This window comes from Diplotaxodon limnothrissa, linkage group LG10 (genome assembly GCF_057381915.1).
Source record: "Diplotaxodon limnothrissa isolate DT_005_m linkage group LG10, D_limnothrissa_male_GT1.1, whole genome shotgun sequence".
NCBI lineage: Eukaryota > Metazoa > Chordata > Actinopteri > Cichliformes > Cichlidae > Diplotaxodon > Diplotaxodon limnothrissa.
The window spans coordinates 3944656-3961235 of record NC_140605.1 but is presented as its reverse complement, the minus strand read 5'-3'; the positions used below and the strand labels follow the sequence as shown (position 1 = coordinate 3961235).

Below are 16580 nucleotides of genomic sequence, written 5' to 3'. Positions count from 1 at the left end.
AGAGCATATTTAAAATGTACTTATTTGCATGCCATTGCTGTTATAGTTTACATTAGAATTGCTTTAAATGCTGATGTTCACATTCTTGGATAGTGCATCCAGACCACGACACTCGAGGACGAAAAGACAAACTACTTGCTCCTGATGAATGTAGTGTGTGTGTGTGTGTGTGTGTGTGTGTGTGTGTGTGTGTGTGTGTGTGAATGTTGGCTAGAAAGCACTTAGGCATGTCTGTATGAAGGTGTATTAGTGGGTGTACGAAGCTTGTTGTCATATAAAGCGCTTCGAGTGCTCGAGCAGAATAGAAAAGCAGGGCATAAGAACCAGCCTATCATGTACCATCTAAGACATGGTGAGATATGTAAACTATCGTATACGATAAAGATTTTCTCTTTCTCAAAAAAATGTGTGCTCCTCTGCTTCACTAGGAGTTTCTTTTGACCCAGCGGTTCCCCCAGTGAACCCCACCCCCAGGCCCTTCCTGACTCAGGGATACCATGGGACCCCCTCCGGTTTACCTTTCCAGCCTCCTCTTCCTCTCGTTCCTCCTCCTGTGCCACGCCGGGACCTCCTTCAAGCCCCAGGTTGTGGAGCGAGCATCTGACCCTGAGCTGCCGCAATCCTCTGGTAACACCTCAGGCTCTGGAAAACGGACGTGTTCTGACACTGTGGTTTGTAAACCCGGCATCCTGCTGCCGGTGTGGCTACCACTCAACCCTCCACTGGGGGAGCAGGCAGGGAGGGCAATCATCTATTTCCTCTGTCTCATGTACATGTTCCTGGGTGTGTCCATCATTGCAGACCGCTTCATGGCATCTATAGAAGTCATTACCTCGCAGGTATTATTGAACTTAAAATTGGGAATTAAAAAATGCAACCATTAAATTTTTTACTATCAGGGTTTTGTGTTTGCTCATAGTTGAAGAGTGTTTTGGCTCCTTTTTATCAGGAAAAGGCAAATTTTGTTTGCACTTTGAGCTTGCATTTTTTTAAATATCAAAGTAAAGTGCCAGTATATGTTGCCTTAGATGAATTAACAGATATGAGAATTAGGTAATAAAGAGAAACAGTTTTAAAATATTTACTATAAATTTTTAAATTTTCAATCTTCAATTTAAAAAAATAATTTTATCACATTAACTCGTTGCCAAAACAAAAGTAGTTCTAGTATCAGGCCCACTGTGTTTGAAGCATCGACTGTATAAGATGGACAAAGCCATTGTCACCTCACCCATTGCTGCTGGATTCCACTTTTGAATCACAGTCTTAGTTTGTTTGTTTTTCTGGGAGCTAAAAATGGACGCTAAAGGTAGTAATCCTGGTTAGCAAGCTGTAGACATGCTCATCAGTGCTAAATAACAGGCTAGTTTAAATTTCAGTACCAAAACCAAAGCACAAATCTCTTGGCTGTTCTACAACTAGATAATTATTTTACAGATAATTCTATTAAATAAGTGGTGGCATACCTGTCAATCAAAGCAGCCAGACCCCTAAATTTATGCCTTACACAAATTAAATTACCACCCTCTTCCAAAAATGTTGGATCACCATGTAAATGTAAAAGCAGAATGCCTGATTTTGCAAATCCTATAAATTCATATTTTGTTCACAGCAGAATACAGTTTCATGCAAAACCAGTAGAAACGTTTTAAACTTATTAGATGACCTAGCAACAGGTCAGTAACATGACTGGGTGTAGAAAAACTATTTTAGAGAAGTAGAGTTTAAATAAAGGTTTGCCAATCTGTTAAAAAATAGAATATTGTTCAACATAAAATTGTGAAGGCTTTGAATATCCATCATCTTTAGTACCTAATATCATAAAAAGATTGATACATGTACACAAGGGATGGGGCCAAAAATCAGTACTGGATTCTTGTCTGTGGCAAAGCTTGTTTAAAATGGACCGTAGTAGACTCAAAAACTGTGATTAGAGTTTACATTTTACACAATGTAACAGCATTTTGAAATTAGAGAAGCAGTCCTCAGTGCAGTTATTATGAAGAGTAAAACTGTCAACAGTCAAATGAGCTGTTTTTTGTACCAGACCGTAAACAAGATTTCCAACCTGATGTATTTGGGCATTTCAAATATGTCTTAACTGAAATTAAGCATTTTGGGCATTTTCCCAAACTTCTGTGACTGCAGGAGAAAGTGGTGACCGTCACCAAACCCAACGGTGAAACCACAGTCGCAACGGTACGGATCTGGAATGAGACTGTATCCAACCTCACGCTCATGGCACTGGGCTCCTCTGCACCTGAGATCCTGCTTTCTGTTATTGAGGTGCACAACTCATTACATTTGCAGCAACATATGCGTAACATATACAACAAATGCTGGAGCTGTATGTGCACTCGGAGTCTGTTTTGAATTCTAGTTGTTACGTGGCTCTTATTCGGTTCTAGTTAGCTTAACAAATGAGCTTTGATTGACTCTTTTTTTCTCACTTTAACAGGTGTGTGGGCACAACTTCCATGCTGGGGAGATCGGCCCGGGCACCATAGTGGGCAGCGCTGCCTTCAATATGTTTGTGATAATTGGTCTGTGTGTGTGGGTGGTCCCTGACGGAGAGTCTCGTAAGATCAAACACCTCCGGGTGTTTTTCATAACGGCTTTCTGGAGTATCTATGCCTACATTTGGCTCTACCTCATACTGGCTGTCATCTCACCTGGGATTGTAGAGGTATGTTCTGATGGTTGCATACATTTTAACTGAAAAACATATGTACTTCTGGCCACAGTGCTATTGTTGATTTTTGGAAATGCAGCCTCTGCACTAAACACACTTTAAAAATGAGTATTTCTTTAAAGTTTGTGGTTTTATGAGATTATTTTCTTGAAAAAATGTGTTGTACTCATAAATATACAGTGACTAGTGTATTATTATTTCTTTCAACAAATTGAAAACTCATTGAAAATGCCATGTTGGCCCTTCACGTGGAATACACAGGACCGGATGAATATGGCTAGAGACTGCCCGTACACCATAGGCCAGGCTTGGCCAACTCCAGGCCTCGAGGGCCGGTGTACTGCAGGTTATAGAGCCTTCCCTGGGTCAACACACCTGAATCAAATGATTAGTTCATTACCAGGCCTCTGGAGAACTTCAAAACATGTTGAGGAGGTAATTCAGCCATTTAAATCAGCTGTGTTGGATCAAGGACACATCTAAAACCTGCAGAACACCGGCCTTCGAGGCCTGGGTTTGGACACCACTGCCATAGGCGGAGGAGAAGAGGACTCGTAGGGGTTTGCATTCTGTGGAGGCAAACTTGTAGTTTGTGCCGGCACTTGCGGACAGGATCATACCCATATTTTTTCATCTAAGAAGGGGTCCCCTTTATGAAAAAACATAAATGCGAGTGGAATCTCCTGAAATGAATTCAAGTCTCCAACACATTTATTCCGGATATTATCACAGTTACCTTTTGTCAGCAGATTAGACGTGCGACGCTTCTGACTCCGTACAGCTGACAACGGTCCAGCTAAACAACAATAACAGCTGGTTATAAGCCAGTATTACCCCAGCTAATGATAGACTAGATTATTACAAAAAGCACACGGGTTGGTTACATTCTCATATAATACAAGAGAATTCCCTAAATGTCCAAGTCAGCAACGGTAGATCCACTTCAAAGAAACTTCCACTAACACTGGCTAAAAGCAGCTAGCAGTGGCAAAAACAGCAGTACTTATGGACGGAAGAGTTGAGGATATCTTCAACAACTCACTGCAGTATCCCTGTCGTCAGTCAGAAGTAAGTGTCATTGACTCATACGCTCACACTGGACTCTTTTTACACAGTTTTACAGCCTCCTCCAGAGGCAAGGTAAGGAGAGGTAAGAAAACAGGATTCAGTTGACTTCAATCTGCAGTCTGCTGAGATCTAGTGGTGAGAATTCACACCCCGCAGCTTTAAATATTAATGCATTGTTACTTTTATTTGTATGACATTAGTGCCATTTGTTTTAAGATAAGATAAGATAAGATAACCTTTATTAGTCCCACACGTGGGAAATTTGTTTTGTCACAGCAGGAAGTGGACAGTGCAAAAGTTGAGGCAAAAATTAGAATACAATAAGAATAAATACAGTACACAACTGTACAGAATAGAATAAAATAAAATACTATATACAGTAGAATAAAATAAAATAAATATACAATAAGATAAAAATAGAATACAAATACTATATACAACTGAGTAAAAATACAACGATGACAGAAAGGATTATTGCACTTAGTATTATTGCATATGTATGGATGTGTGTGCTTGATCAGTTAAAGTCTTTATTATGGAGTCTGACAGCAGTGGGGAGGAAAGACCTGCGAAATCTCTCCGTCCCACACCGTGGGTGCCGCAGTCTCCCACTGAAGGAGCTGCTCAGTGCTGTCACAGTCTGCTGCATGGGGTGGGAGATGTTGTCCATCAGGGATGACAGCTTAGCCGCCGTTCTCCTGTCACTCACCACCTCCACTGGGTCCAGAGGGCATCCTAGAACAGAGCTGGCCCTTCGGATCACCCTGTTCAGTCTCTTCCTGTCCCCAGCAGAGATGCTGCCGCCCCAGCAGACCACGCCATAAAAGATAGCAGAAGCCACAACAGAGTCATAGAATTTCTTCAGGAGTGGGCCCTCCACTCCAAACGACCTGAGTCTCCGCAGCAGGTACAGCCTGCTCTGCCCTTTCCTGTAGAGGGCGTCTGAGTTATGAGTCCAGTCCAGTCTATTGTTCAGATGAACACCAAGGTACCTGTAGCTGTCCACAGCCTCAATGTCCATACCTTGGATGTTCAGTGGTTGCAGTGGAGAATGCTTGTGCCTGCGGAAGTCTACCACCAGTTCCTTGGTTTTACTGGCGTTGATCTGGAGGTAGTTCAGCTGGCACCAGTCCACAAAGTCTTGGGTCAGACCTCTGTACTCCTTGTCGTCCCCATCAGTGATGAGGCCGACTATTGCAGAGTCATCAGAGAACTTCTGCAGGAAGCACTGGGTGGAATTGTGGGAGAAGTCTGCAGTGTAGATGGTGAAGAGGAACGGAGCCAGAACCGTTCCCTGTGGGGCCCCCGTACTGCAGACGACCCTGTCCGACACAGCCCTGAGTCCTCACATACTGTGGTCGGTCGGTGAGGTAGTCCAGGATCCAGGTAGTGAGGTGATGGTCCACTCCAGAGTTCACCAGCTTGTCCTTTAGAACCGAGGGAAGAATGGTGTTGAAGGCACTGGAGAAATCAAAGAACATGATTCTCACAGTGCTTCCAGCGGTCTCCAGGTGAGCGAGGGAACGATGTAGGAGGTGAATGACGGCATCATCCGCTCCAATGCCAGGCTGGTAGGCAAACTGAAGTGGGTCCAGTGATGAGCTTATTAGGCGCCGAAGCTGAGCCAGGACCAACCGCTCCAGGGTCTTCATCAGGTGGGATGTCAGAGCCACCGGCCTGTAGCTGTTGAGGTCCTTGGGGCTTGAAGTCTTTGGCACTGGTACAACACAGGAGGTTTTCCAGAGCTGTGGGACTCTTCCCAACCTCAGGCTCAGGTTGAAGAGGTGCTCCATCACCCCACACAGTTGGTCCGCGCAGGACCTGACGACCCTCGAGCTGATGCCATCTGGACCCGCTGCCTTCTTGCCATTAATCCTCCTCAGTTCCCTCCTAACCTGGGTGGTTGAGAGAGACAGGCTGGAGCCTTGTGTTGAGTGTGTATTGGATGCTGTTGTTGGGGGTGGGGGGGAGTGAGCAGGGTGAATAGAGGAGGTGTGAAGTGTCTGAGGTGGAACAGCAGCAGTGGGGGTGGGTGAGTCTGCAGCCGATGTTGCAGACTGCCTCATGGCTGAGTCAAATCTGTTGAAGAAATGATTCAGTTCATTTCAAATGTTTGTTCAAATTTACTCTCTGCTAAATTTACTTTCTTTCATCAGAAAGTAATAATCATACCAATTCTACCAAATGTGGCAATCCTAACAATCTTATGCCTAAGCAGCAGATCTGAAAATATCTTTTTATAGCTTCCCTATGCCCATGTGCTTCGTTGGCATCAATTAGTTTGAAAGAACCTGAAATGTCAGTAAGAGGAAACTGTGGAAGACCTGAAAGATCAATAATACTCATAAAAACTACATCTCTGCATGGCAGAAGGGCAAAGCAAAGCATCACATGACTGAGCTGCAGACACAGAAGTGGTGGCTCACTGTTGCACTTTGCAGTGTTCATGTACGGACGACAGATTAGCAAGAAAACAAATATTTAAATCAACACCTGAATTCTGCTGTAAAGAACAAAAGGAAACGGTGGAAAATGTAAGTGGCAAGAATCTTCAAACAGATGCGGGGATCTTAAATACTGAATCTTACATGACATTCAAAATATTACGAGCTGTATTACAAGGTTTGGTAAATCCTCACTTGGTAACCCTTTGCACACCCACAGTCTGTATTTTTAGATGTTGTGTTTCTAAAACTCACCCAAACATCTAATTAGCTAAAAGGTATACACATACCTTTTATTCTATTTTTAATATATCAAATGAGTAACTGATTATTTTTCATGTTGCCTGCATAATCAGGTGTGGGAGGCCATAGTGACGCTGCTGTATTTTCCGGTGTGTGTGATCTTGGCTTGGATCGCTGACCGCCGCCTACTCTTCTACAAATACATGCACAAGCGTTACCGTGCTGACAAGAGGCACGGCATCGTGGTGGAAATGGAAGGGGACCTTGCTCCCAAAGGCATTGACATGATCGTGGACGGAAAGCTGTCAGACAGCAGTGCATGCCCTGGAAACTCCTCCACTGTTACGGTCTCTGTGCAGACAGGCAATGAACTAGACCCGAACAAAGATGAGGTAAGACTCAGGCAAACGTCTTATTGAGCCACTCAGCCTGAAGGCTTTAAAAGAGCGTTTTTTTTCTCCATTAATTTCAGGTTTAACATCTGTTTTGTTTTAGCTAATTAGAACTCTGCTCCCTGTAGGGGTCAGCGCAGCTGATCATCGTCCTCTATCTCACCCTGTTTCTAGCACCAACCCTCAGCATGCCCCCCTTCACTACATCCATGAATCTCCTCTGTGGTCTTCTTTTTTTCCTCCTGCCTGGCAGCTACATCTTCAAAATCCTTTGTCCAATATATCCTTCTTTGCCTCTTTGGCACCTGTCCGAACCATCTCGACCTTGCCTCTAACTTTGTCTGCTAACCGCTTAGCCTGATCTGCCCCTCTGATATACATTTAGTTATGGCCAAATATCTCGTCAATGACATGAATGTCATGATAAGTTTATTTTCTAGTGATTTCTTTGATCGGTTCTTTATCCAGACTGGAATAATTATACAGCATATATCTTGAATGACTGAAAAACAAGCATTGGGTTGCACAAGTTTGATTTTGTTTTACTTTAATCCACTCAGGGTCAAAACTTTGCTTGTATCCACACTAATGGTTAAATGTTCCTCAACAAGTTCCACCTCAACCAGGTACTTTTGGTAGCCATCAGCAAGCAACTGCTGTAATTCTGACTGGATATTTGACCAGTTTCAAGCAAAGTCAACAAATTTTGATTAGGATTGAGGCCGGAATTTTGGGGAGGCCGTTCCAGTAACCTGATGTTACCTTTGCTTACTTTACCCATTACAAAACCAGTTTTGATGTGTGCTTGGAATCATTATTCTATTCAAACACCCAACTGAGACCAGGTTTCAACTGTGTAGCTGTTGAATTAAGGTGAAGCTGAAGAATTTGGAGGCAGTCCTCAGTCTTCATTATTCCATCCACTTCATGCTTTGCTGCATGAACTGAATGTGATGCTGCCACAACAATTCTTGACCGCTAATACGATCTTCAGAAAGCCTTACCTTTACTCTTCCCAATATATGTCTTGTCATTGTGACCAAATATCTCAATCTTTGTTTCATCTGACCATAAATTTTTGCCCAGAAAGCATTTGGCTTGTCCATGTGGGCAGCTGCACATTTTAGAGAAGGAGCATGGACTTCTTTCTTGGTCTGCAGCCTCTCAGTCTGTGGTGATGTCACGATGTCTTCTTCTAAATCGTGGCAAAGTGGTCCCACATCTAAATAATCTGCAGTTATGTACATTGTTTAAACTGGTTATCTTTGAGTACCAAAGCTCCTCCCCTTAACCATGTTGAAAATTGCTCCAAAGCCAGATCTGTGCCGAGAAACCAACTAATTTAAGTGAACACTACAAATTCTTCCAAGAAGTGTGGCCAAAACTATGCTAACAGCTCGTTGATGGCAAACCCACTAAAATGTAGCCAAATATTAGTGGGGGTGTATGTATGTATTTTCATGTTCATGCTCATGATGAATGCATGTAAAGTTCTTACTGCTACTGCACACATTTCCAATCAGTTCATTTTTGTTTAGAGCTCAGTGAGTTTATAAACAGTCATATTTAATGGTCACACTAGACATTAGTTTTTAGTTTAGTTTCACTTTATTAAAGATACGCATGGGTCCATAGCAAATAAAATAAATACAAAGTACATGTAATATTAAATAGTGGCAGTTCATTATCACGTTTCCTGAAGCAAATAAGATTTTATCTCAGTTGGAGTCTCAATAAGGGAATTGCAGAAGAGCAGACAGGTCGTCAAAGAAACAACGACATGTTGTGTCATCGCAAACTAAGATATTTATTTTCGTTCTGGTGTGAGCATCCCTCTTCACATCCCCACTGCAAACCCTGTCTGGATAGTTACAATAAAATCTCTTCTTGTAAGACACTGTTGAGCAAATCGTTTTTAAAGGGCGTTTTTACATAACATTAAGCAACACACATATCTGTGTAAACACAAGACCTAGTCTGACTACTAGTTCTCCTGCTCTGATAGGTTGTCCGCATCTTGAAAGATCTTAAGGAGAAACACCCAGACAAAGATTTGGACCAGCTGATCGAGATGGCCAACTACTCTGCCCTGGTTCACCAGAAGAAGAGCCGTGCCTTCTACCGTGTCCAGGCGACTCGCATGATGATCGGTGCTGGTAACATATTAAAGAAACATGCTGTTGAGCACGCGCGACGTTCAGGCCACGAGACTGATAAGGCCACGTGCTCGCACATTTGTTTTGAAAGCTCCCAGTATCAGTGCACGGAGAACTGTGGCTCTCTGACCCTGGGGGTGATCCTCGATGGGGGAACTGGTCAGAATACATTCTATGTGGACTACTGTACAGAAAATGGTTCTGCCAATGCTGGAGCAGACTATGAATTTACTGAGGGAACCCTGGTGTTCAAACCAGGGGAGACCCACAAAGAAATCAAGGTAAGAAAGGGAAAAAAGGTAATGTTAGTGTCAGTGTTTAACGTTTATCGTCTCTGTCAAGTGTCAAACACAAAAATTGTCCTGGAGAGGTGACCAGGAATCTAGATTTCTCCCCTATAGTTGTGGTGTCTGTCATCAGTGGGATCAAAGAATCTGTCATTCTGAGAATTTAATTGTAGTGAATGTTCAATAAAATGGTTAACAACCACGTGCATCTGGGAAGGAATGTAACTTTAAAATACTTTGCTCTCTCCAGGTGAGGATCCTGGATGATGACATCTTTGAAGAGGATGAGCATTTCTTTGTGCGCCTTCAGAACCTGAGGTTAGAGGAGGGTGGAAATGAAGGGATGGGGACTCCACCCAAAGGGAGACTAGTGGAGCCGCTGGTTGCTACGGTCACCATCTTGGACGACGATCATGCTGGCATCTTCACCTTTGAGCAGCATGTGCTGCGGGTGAGTGAGAGCACAGGCATCCTGACGGTGACTGTGTTGAGGAACTCGGGGTCCAGGGGCACAGTTGCTATGCCGTACCATACGGAAGATGGCAGCGCCAAGGCAGGAGTGGACTACGAGGAGACCAGAGGGGAGCTGGAATTCACCAATGAGCAGACCAGGTAAGGTATAGTAACATAGAGGCAATGACTGGGAGATAGGGGCACACTGTTAATCTAGCTATAAGCTGTCATTCCTGACATCTCTACTTTGGCTTCGGTGCTAAAACTTAAGCCTATATTTATTTTTCACTTTAAGTCACACAAAGTGACGAATAAAAAAAGGTCTGCTTGAAATTTTTGCAATTTTATGAAAGTATTCACAGTCTTTGCTATGAGCCTATTCATTCACTATTGAGCTCAGGTGTGTCAACTGGTAAATTCAGTTCATTGGACATTACCTATGCATGTTACATATATATAGGTGCAGATGCTTAAGAAGCAGAGACTATGTTGTATTTCTGAGTTTTTCTTCCTGTGTAAAATCACAGAACTGTTCTGTATAGAAATAAGTGCGTGTGTGTTTGTCTGTGTGTGTGCTTGTGTCTTCAGTCAGACATTGCGAGTGTGCATTATAAACGTGGAGGAGTATGAAAAGCAGGAAAACTTCTTCATTGTGCTTGACGACCCCAAATGGCTAAAGCGAGGACTCTCTTGTGAGTGTGTAATTATTTCAGATTTCATTTTTAATGTTAAAGTGACTTCTCATGACTCTGTCACTTAAAAAATTAGTATAAGATAACAGTTGTAGTCTGTTTTTCCTTTCTCATCTACACTAATAGAAAGCATTAGATCGCATCAATGTGCAAGATCAAGTATCAAAACAGTAACAACAACACACGCAGCTGAATGCTGCAAGTAACCTCACACGCAGGCGTTCACTACTGTCTCTGTTTCACTGCAGCACAGACGCTACAGCTAATTATGAGTTACTGGTGTAATTATTTGTTCGTGTAACCTCATTGTGTCAAAAAGATGCAGAAATTGGATATTTGCATGCCAGTGGAGGGGAAAGAAGTAGTCGTGTATAAAATAATTTTTGTGGAAGTTCAGAAGGGAAATGAGTGTAAGGCTGTTTTATCACAGCATGAAAATATTGCTTGTACTCAGTCATTATCTGTCTTTGTTCACAGCACTGCTGCTAAACCAGGGTAAGATTGTTTGGGTGTGGTTTTGCATGTGATCTGTGCAGCATTTTAAAATAGCTGGCTATTATTTTGAAATTCCAAATCCTTGGCCCTAAATGTGACAGTGTGAAGTGGTCGTTTTGCACTATCAGCAGAAATTTGCATTTCTTGTTTTGAGCTCAGTGAACGCCCAAGCTCTTGCTTCTTTTTACACTCACTTTAATACCTTACTGTCAATTTGTGAGTTTGTCTCAATGGGCATGAAGACGTCTGTAAAACGTTTATGAATACATTAATATTTATTCCACGGGTTTGTGTTTTTATTAAAAAAATAGTGGCAGGGCCAGAGGATGAAACACTAAATGTGCTTGTGAAGAGGGCCAAACACTCGGGAAGTACAAGTAGAAAGACTGGAAAACCTGGCTAGCTTATGTGCAACCCAGGTGAGCACATTTCACTCAAGCAAGCAGAAACCATCTTTGGGCCAGGAAAAGCTTCAACTCTGTTGGGAATGCTTTCCACAAGGTTTAGGAGTGTGTTGATGGGTTTATGGGAATTTTTGACGATTCTTCCAGAAGCATATTTGTGAGGTCAGACACTGATATTAGACAAGTAGGCAGTTGACCTCAGGTAGAGGTCAGGACATGCCGAAGCATGTTGTGGAAATTTTAAATAACCTGCAAACACCCCCAGGGAGCATTTTGAAGTGGTTTAATAACATATTGCAATATGGATATGTCAGCTTCCACAACTCTTACATGTTGGCCCATCTCACGGGTGGGGGGGGGGGCTTTACCTTCAGCCCCATCCTTAAAACCTCCCTTGAGCAGGATGTCCGTCTACAATGGATCCACTGTGAAGGCGTAATAAAACTTGGGGTCCACTTGTGATAACATTCTACATGCATGCATACAACTGGTGACAGGACTGATCTTGCTATACTAAAGTGAGAAAGCGATATTACTATTACTAATGTGATATGATTAAAACATATGATTAATACAAAAGAAATCTGCCACCACAAGCATTAAGAGCTCCTTTCATTGGAACTATGGGGGCCAAGCCTATTTCCTGAAAAACAACCCCACACCATAATCACCCCTCCACCAAACTTTACAGTTAGCACAAAGCATCAGACAAGTAACGTTCTCCTGGCAACCACCAAACCCAGACTTGCTAGATAGAGAAGCATGATTTGTCTCTCCAGAGAACATGTCTCCACTGCTCCAGAGTCCAGTGGCGGTGTGCTTTACACCACTGCGTCTGACGCTTTGCATTGCTCTGGGTGATGTACGGCTCTAATGCGGCTGCTCGGTCATGGAAACCCATTCCATGAAGCTCTCTACACACTGTTGTTGAGCTAATCTGAAGGCCACATGAAGTTTGGAGGTCTGTAGCGATTGAATCTGCAGAGAGTTGATGACCTCTGTGCACTATGCACCTCAGCGATCTAAGTGTCCAAGTTTCTGTTGTTCCCAATTGCTTTCACTTTGTTATAATACCACTAACAGTTGCCTGTGGATATATTTATCAGTGAGGACATGTCATAACTTGTTAGACAGGTGACATCTCATTGCAATACCACAGTAGAATACACTGAGCTCCTGAGTGTGTTTGTGGAAGCAGTCTGCCTGCCGAGGCGATTGAAACACCTCAATATAATAATTTGGATGGGTGAGTGAATACCTTTGGCAATATAATGTAATTGATGCACTGTACTGTGCACTTGTCTTCCCACTCTGATGGCAAAATTTACAACCAGTTGTAAATGGTTAAAAATGCAGAAGCTACTATATAACATGTTACATTGTGCTAGTGTGCTATTTTTCTTCACCTTAGCTTCAACTGAGGTTAAGAGCACGTGTGTAAGATATCATTAAGGCTTGAATAGTGATCTCCTGTCTGCTCTCTCTCACAGTGAATCCCACCCCTGAGGAGGAACAGGCCAGGAGGATCTCTGAGATGGGAAAACCCATTCTTGGAGAGCACAGCAGGCTAGAGGTCATCATAGAGGAGTCCTGTGAGTTTAAGGTGTGTGTGGAGTGAGTGGGGGGTGTTTGTTTCTTATATTATGATGCTCATACAAGTGTTACACTGCAAGTAAAGTGGCAGTTACTGACATGAAGTTATGTTAAACACATGCAGCCTGAAGATTGACAAATTAAACCAGAACTTTACTTGCAAATTTGGACAAATTCCTTTAAAAACTTTGAAAAATAAATGTGTAAGATTGTACAAGTATGTGGTTTTCTTCACTAACCTCCTGCTGCCTTGTTGTGCGTCAGAGTCCCAATGGAGTACTAGACCAGGTACAGTTTCTACTCACGCGCTGTTTGATACTCATCTGCTTCCAATCTATCTATTTTATTTCATTCCATGTACCTTTATTTCCCATACATAGAAGGAATGTATGTGTACATTGTGTATTGTGTAAGCACTGCTTGACTAAGTCCATCTCATTTGGTACTGTGTTTATACCCATCAGCCACTATATTAGGTATACCTGTATAATACCAGGTTCAAACCCCTTTTGCCTTCAAAAATACATTTATTCTTCATGGCAGAGATTTAGCACGATGCTGGACGCATTACTCAGTTTGGTCCATGTTAACATGACAGCATGACTCAGTTGCTGCAGATTTCTCAGTTTCAAATCTCTTGAAAGGTACTCTGCTGACTGTGGAGACCGTTTGAGTACATTGAACTCATCGTTATGTTTAACAATCAAGTTTGAGATGATTAGAGCTGTGTGACAAGGCACACTATCCTAACACTTGGGATTATAAAGGGATGAAAGTGTGCCAAGAAAAAATGCCTCATAATATTATATCATTACTGCAGAACTAAACTGTTAATACAGGGTAGGATGGATCCACCCTGCCAGATTCTGACCATCCAAATGTGGCAACAGAACTAATTAGACTGATTAGACCGGGCAACAATGTGAGTTGCTGCTGCTTTCCTATCCGCTTGAAACAGTCTAGCTTTTCTGCTCTGACTTCACCAGGGCAGTTTCACCCAGAGAACTGGCACTCATTGACCAGTCTTTCTCTGACCGTTCTCCTTAAATTCTAGTGTGAAGGAAAATCCCAGTGGATCAGCAGTTTCTCAAACAACCACACCACATTCAGAGTCACTTAAATCACTTTTCTTCCACATTCTGATGCTCTGTTTGAACTTGAGCAGGTTGTGTTGACCCTGCGTACATGCCTAAACGCTTTAAGCTGCTGTGTGATTGGCTGATTAGATATTTATGTTAAAGAGCAGTTGAACAGGTATACCTAATTAAGTGGCCAATATGTGTTCTTATTCTCAATTAGATAGATGAATGATCATTTAAATAGTATTTATTCTTTTTGGTGTCGGGGTGTGTGTTAAATAACAAAACAAGTTAAAATGAAAAGACATTTGAGACGTGGTTTGAAAAAAGTCTTGAAACTGTGTAATGTGAACCCATCTGTTGTGTATGCATCCATGTAAGCAATGATTGTTTCTGCTTGATTACCAACATATTTAATTTGTTGCAACAGAACACTGTGGACAAACTGCTCAAGGATACAAATCTGGCCGTGGTGATTGGTACGCGCTCATGGAAAGAGCAGTTCATCGGGGCGGTCACAGTCAGTGCAGGTCAGTGGCATCTTTGTATTTATTTATTGTTTTGTGTTTTTGTCATTTTTTTGGAGCTTCACTTGTAAATTTCTGAAATTCAGGTTTGCCTGTGAATCTTTATGCATGAAATTTATTGCACTGCATGTAATTTTATTACAAGACTTTGTGAACGTTATAATTAAGACTTGTACTTTTGAAACCAGGTATGGACACAATGTGGACTGGGAAGTGTGGTAATGTCTCTGTGTTGTAAATGGTAAATGGCCTGTATTTGTATAGCGCTTTACTGGTCCCTAAGGACCCCAAAGCACTTTACACAACCAGTCACCCACCCAGTCACCCACTGGTGATGGGAGCTACATTGTAGCCACAGCCATCCTGGGGCGCACTGACAGAGGCGAGGCTGCCGGACACTGGCGCCACCGGGCCCTCTGACCACCACCAGTAGGCAACAGGTGAAGTGTCTTGCCCAAGGACACAACGACCGAGACTGTCCAAGCCGGGGCTCGAACCGGCAACCTTCCGATTACAAGACGAACTCCCAACTCTTGAGCCACGATCGCCCCCAAACAGAACTCTAACTTCAACAATAAACTTTTGGTGGTTAAAACTGACTAGTGTACAGTAAACGTCGCCTTGGCTCATGGATGTGAAAGATTTAAGATGCTTTAAATACTGATAATATTTTTTGATGCGTTGGGTCTTACAGGGTTAAAGCTTCATCTGATACTATGAAGCGGTCTGTGATTGGCCCAAAGTGTGATTGCACCATTTGTAGGTATTGACGTCTTCTCTTTTTTTTGCCGTGTTTGATTTACTTTCTCTGTGTCTTGGTAAACAGGTGATGAGGATGAGGGAGAGGAGCAGCGAGTGCCCAACTGCTTCGACTATTTCATGCACATATTTTGTATCTTCTGGAAGATCCTGTTTGCTTGCGTCCCACCCACAGGGTACTGGAATGGCTGGGCGTGCTTCATAGTGTCAATCACTGTCATTGGTATTTTAACAGCCATTATCGGAGACCTAGCCTCCCATTTCGGGTGCACCGTCGGCCTGAGAGACACTGTCACTGCAGTGGTCTTTGTAGCACTGGGGACTTCTCTTCCTGGTTAGTGAGGTGTTCTTGTTGTCATAGTTGTTGTTGTAAACACTCTTGTATTGCAGAAGTTTGAATTAGGAAAGTGAATGTAAGAATGTACAGCTGATTAGCCTCATTCTCTAACTTGACTGTTTTCTTTTTCCAGACACCTTTGCTAGTAAAGTTGCTGCTACGCAGGATCAGTACGCAGATGCGTCTGTGGGAAACGTGACAGGAAGTAACGCAGTTAATGTGTTTCTGGGCATAGGTGTGGCCTGGTCTGTGTCTGCCATATACTGGGAAGTCAAAGGGAAGGTTTTCCGTGTGGACCCAGGATCACTGGCCTTCTCTGTCACGCTTTTCACCATTTTTGCCTTCTTGTGTATGGGAGTGTTAATGCTTCGCCGAAGGCCGTCCATAGGTGGTGAACTAGGAGGCCCACGCGTCCCCAAAGTCCTTACCTCACTGCTGTTCTTTGGACTCTGGTTCCTCTACGTCCTCTTCTCTAGCCTGGAGGCCTATTGCCATATACAAGGCTTCTAAATGAGCACAGCTGTGGAGAGTCATGCCTGCACAATAACACACACACACAAAACTCCCACTGATAAACAGTTGCCGTCATCATTTGACATCTGCTGCTACGGTTTAGAAACATACGTATACACACCACAGATTCAACCACGGAACATCCGCTGCCGGACTGTGAAATTATTGTGACAGCACTCCTTCATTTTCACCTCATGAAGTGCAGCGACTGCTTTTTAAGAAAGCAGAATAGATGTGAAGTCGCTGGATTTTGCTTGATACCTGGAGACTCGCATCCTGGATGCCCAGGATTTGGTCGTATGTCTCCCCACACCTGTAGAGTCTGGGTCAGAGCTTATTTTACAAGATGACTATTTCAGGCGTTTATATACAGTAAGCTGCTCAGATACATAACAGTTGGAAGAACACTACTTTGCTTCATATGTTTCTCTCGCAAAAAGAGAAAC

The 16580-nt window shown here is 42.9% G+C and overlaps 1 protein-coding gene across 5 annotated transcripts; it reads left to right on the top strand.

Annotated features, from left to right (window-relative positions):
• The first annotated feature begins 497 nt into the window (after positions 1-497).
• Positions 498-16131, top strand: slc8a2a (solute carrier family 8 member 2a). 5 transcript variants are annotated; one of them, XM_085363326.1, is made up of 12 exons: positions 498-839; positions 2149-2286; positions 2459-2686; positions 6561-6839; positions 8845-9276; positions 9533-9894; positions 10324-10427; positions 12817-12929; positions 13184-13207; positions 14429-14528; positions 15352-15618; positions 15755-16131. In XM_085363326.1, the coding sequence occupies exons 1-12, from the start codon at positions 498-500 to the stop codon at positions 16129-16131; spliced, it is 2766 nt and encodes a 921-aa protein (XP_085219452.1). The 5 variants fall into 5 exon arrangements, with proteins under 5 accessions (XP_085219452.1, XP_085219454.1, XP_085219455.1 ...); XM_085363329.1 differs by lacking the exon at positions 13184-13207 and adding an exon at positions 10905-10922 and having other exon boundaries at positions 552-839; XM_085363328.1 differs by lacking the exon at positions 13184-13207.
• The last annotated feature ends 449 nt before the right edge of the window (positions 16132-16580 follow it).

Coding starts and splice junctions, on each gene's coding strand:
- slc8a2a (XM_085363326.1), top strand. CDS start 498: ATGGGACCCCCTCCGGTTTACCTTTCCAGCCTCCTCTTCCTCTCGTTC. Junction 10,428..12,816: donor GCTAAAGCGAGGACTCTCTT/GTGAGTGTGTAA, acceptor TCTCTCTCACAG/TGAATCCCACCCCTGAGGAG. Junction 15,619..15,754: donor ACTGGGGACTTCTCTTCCTG/GTTAGTGAGGTG, acceptor TTCTTTTTCCAG/ACACCTTTGCTAGTAAAGTT.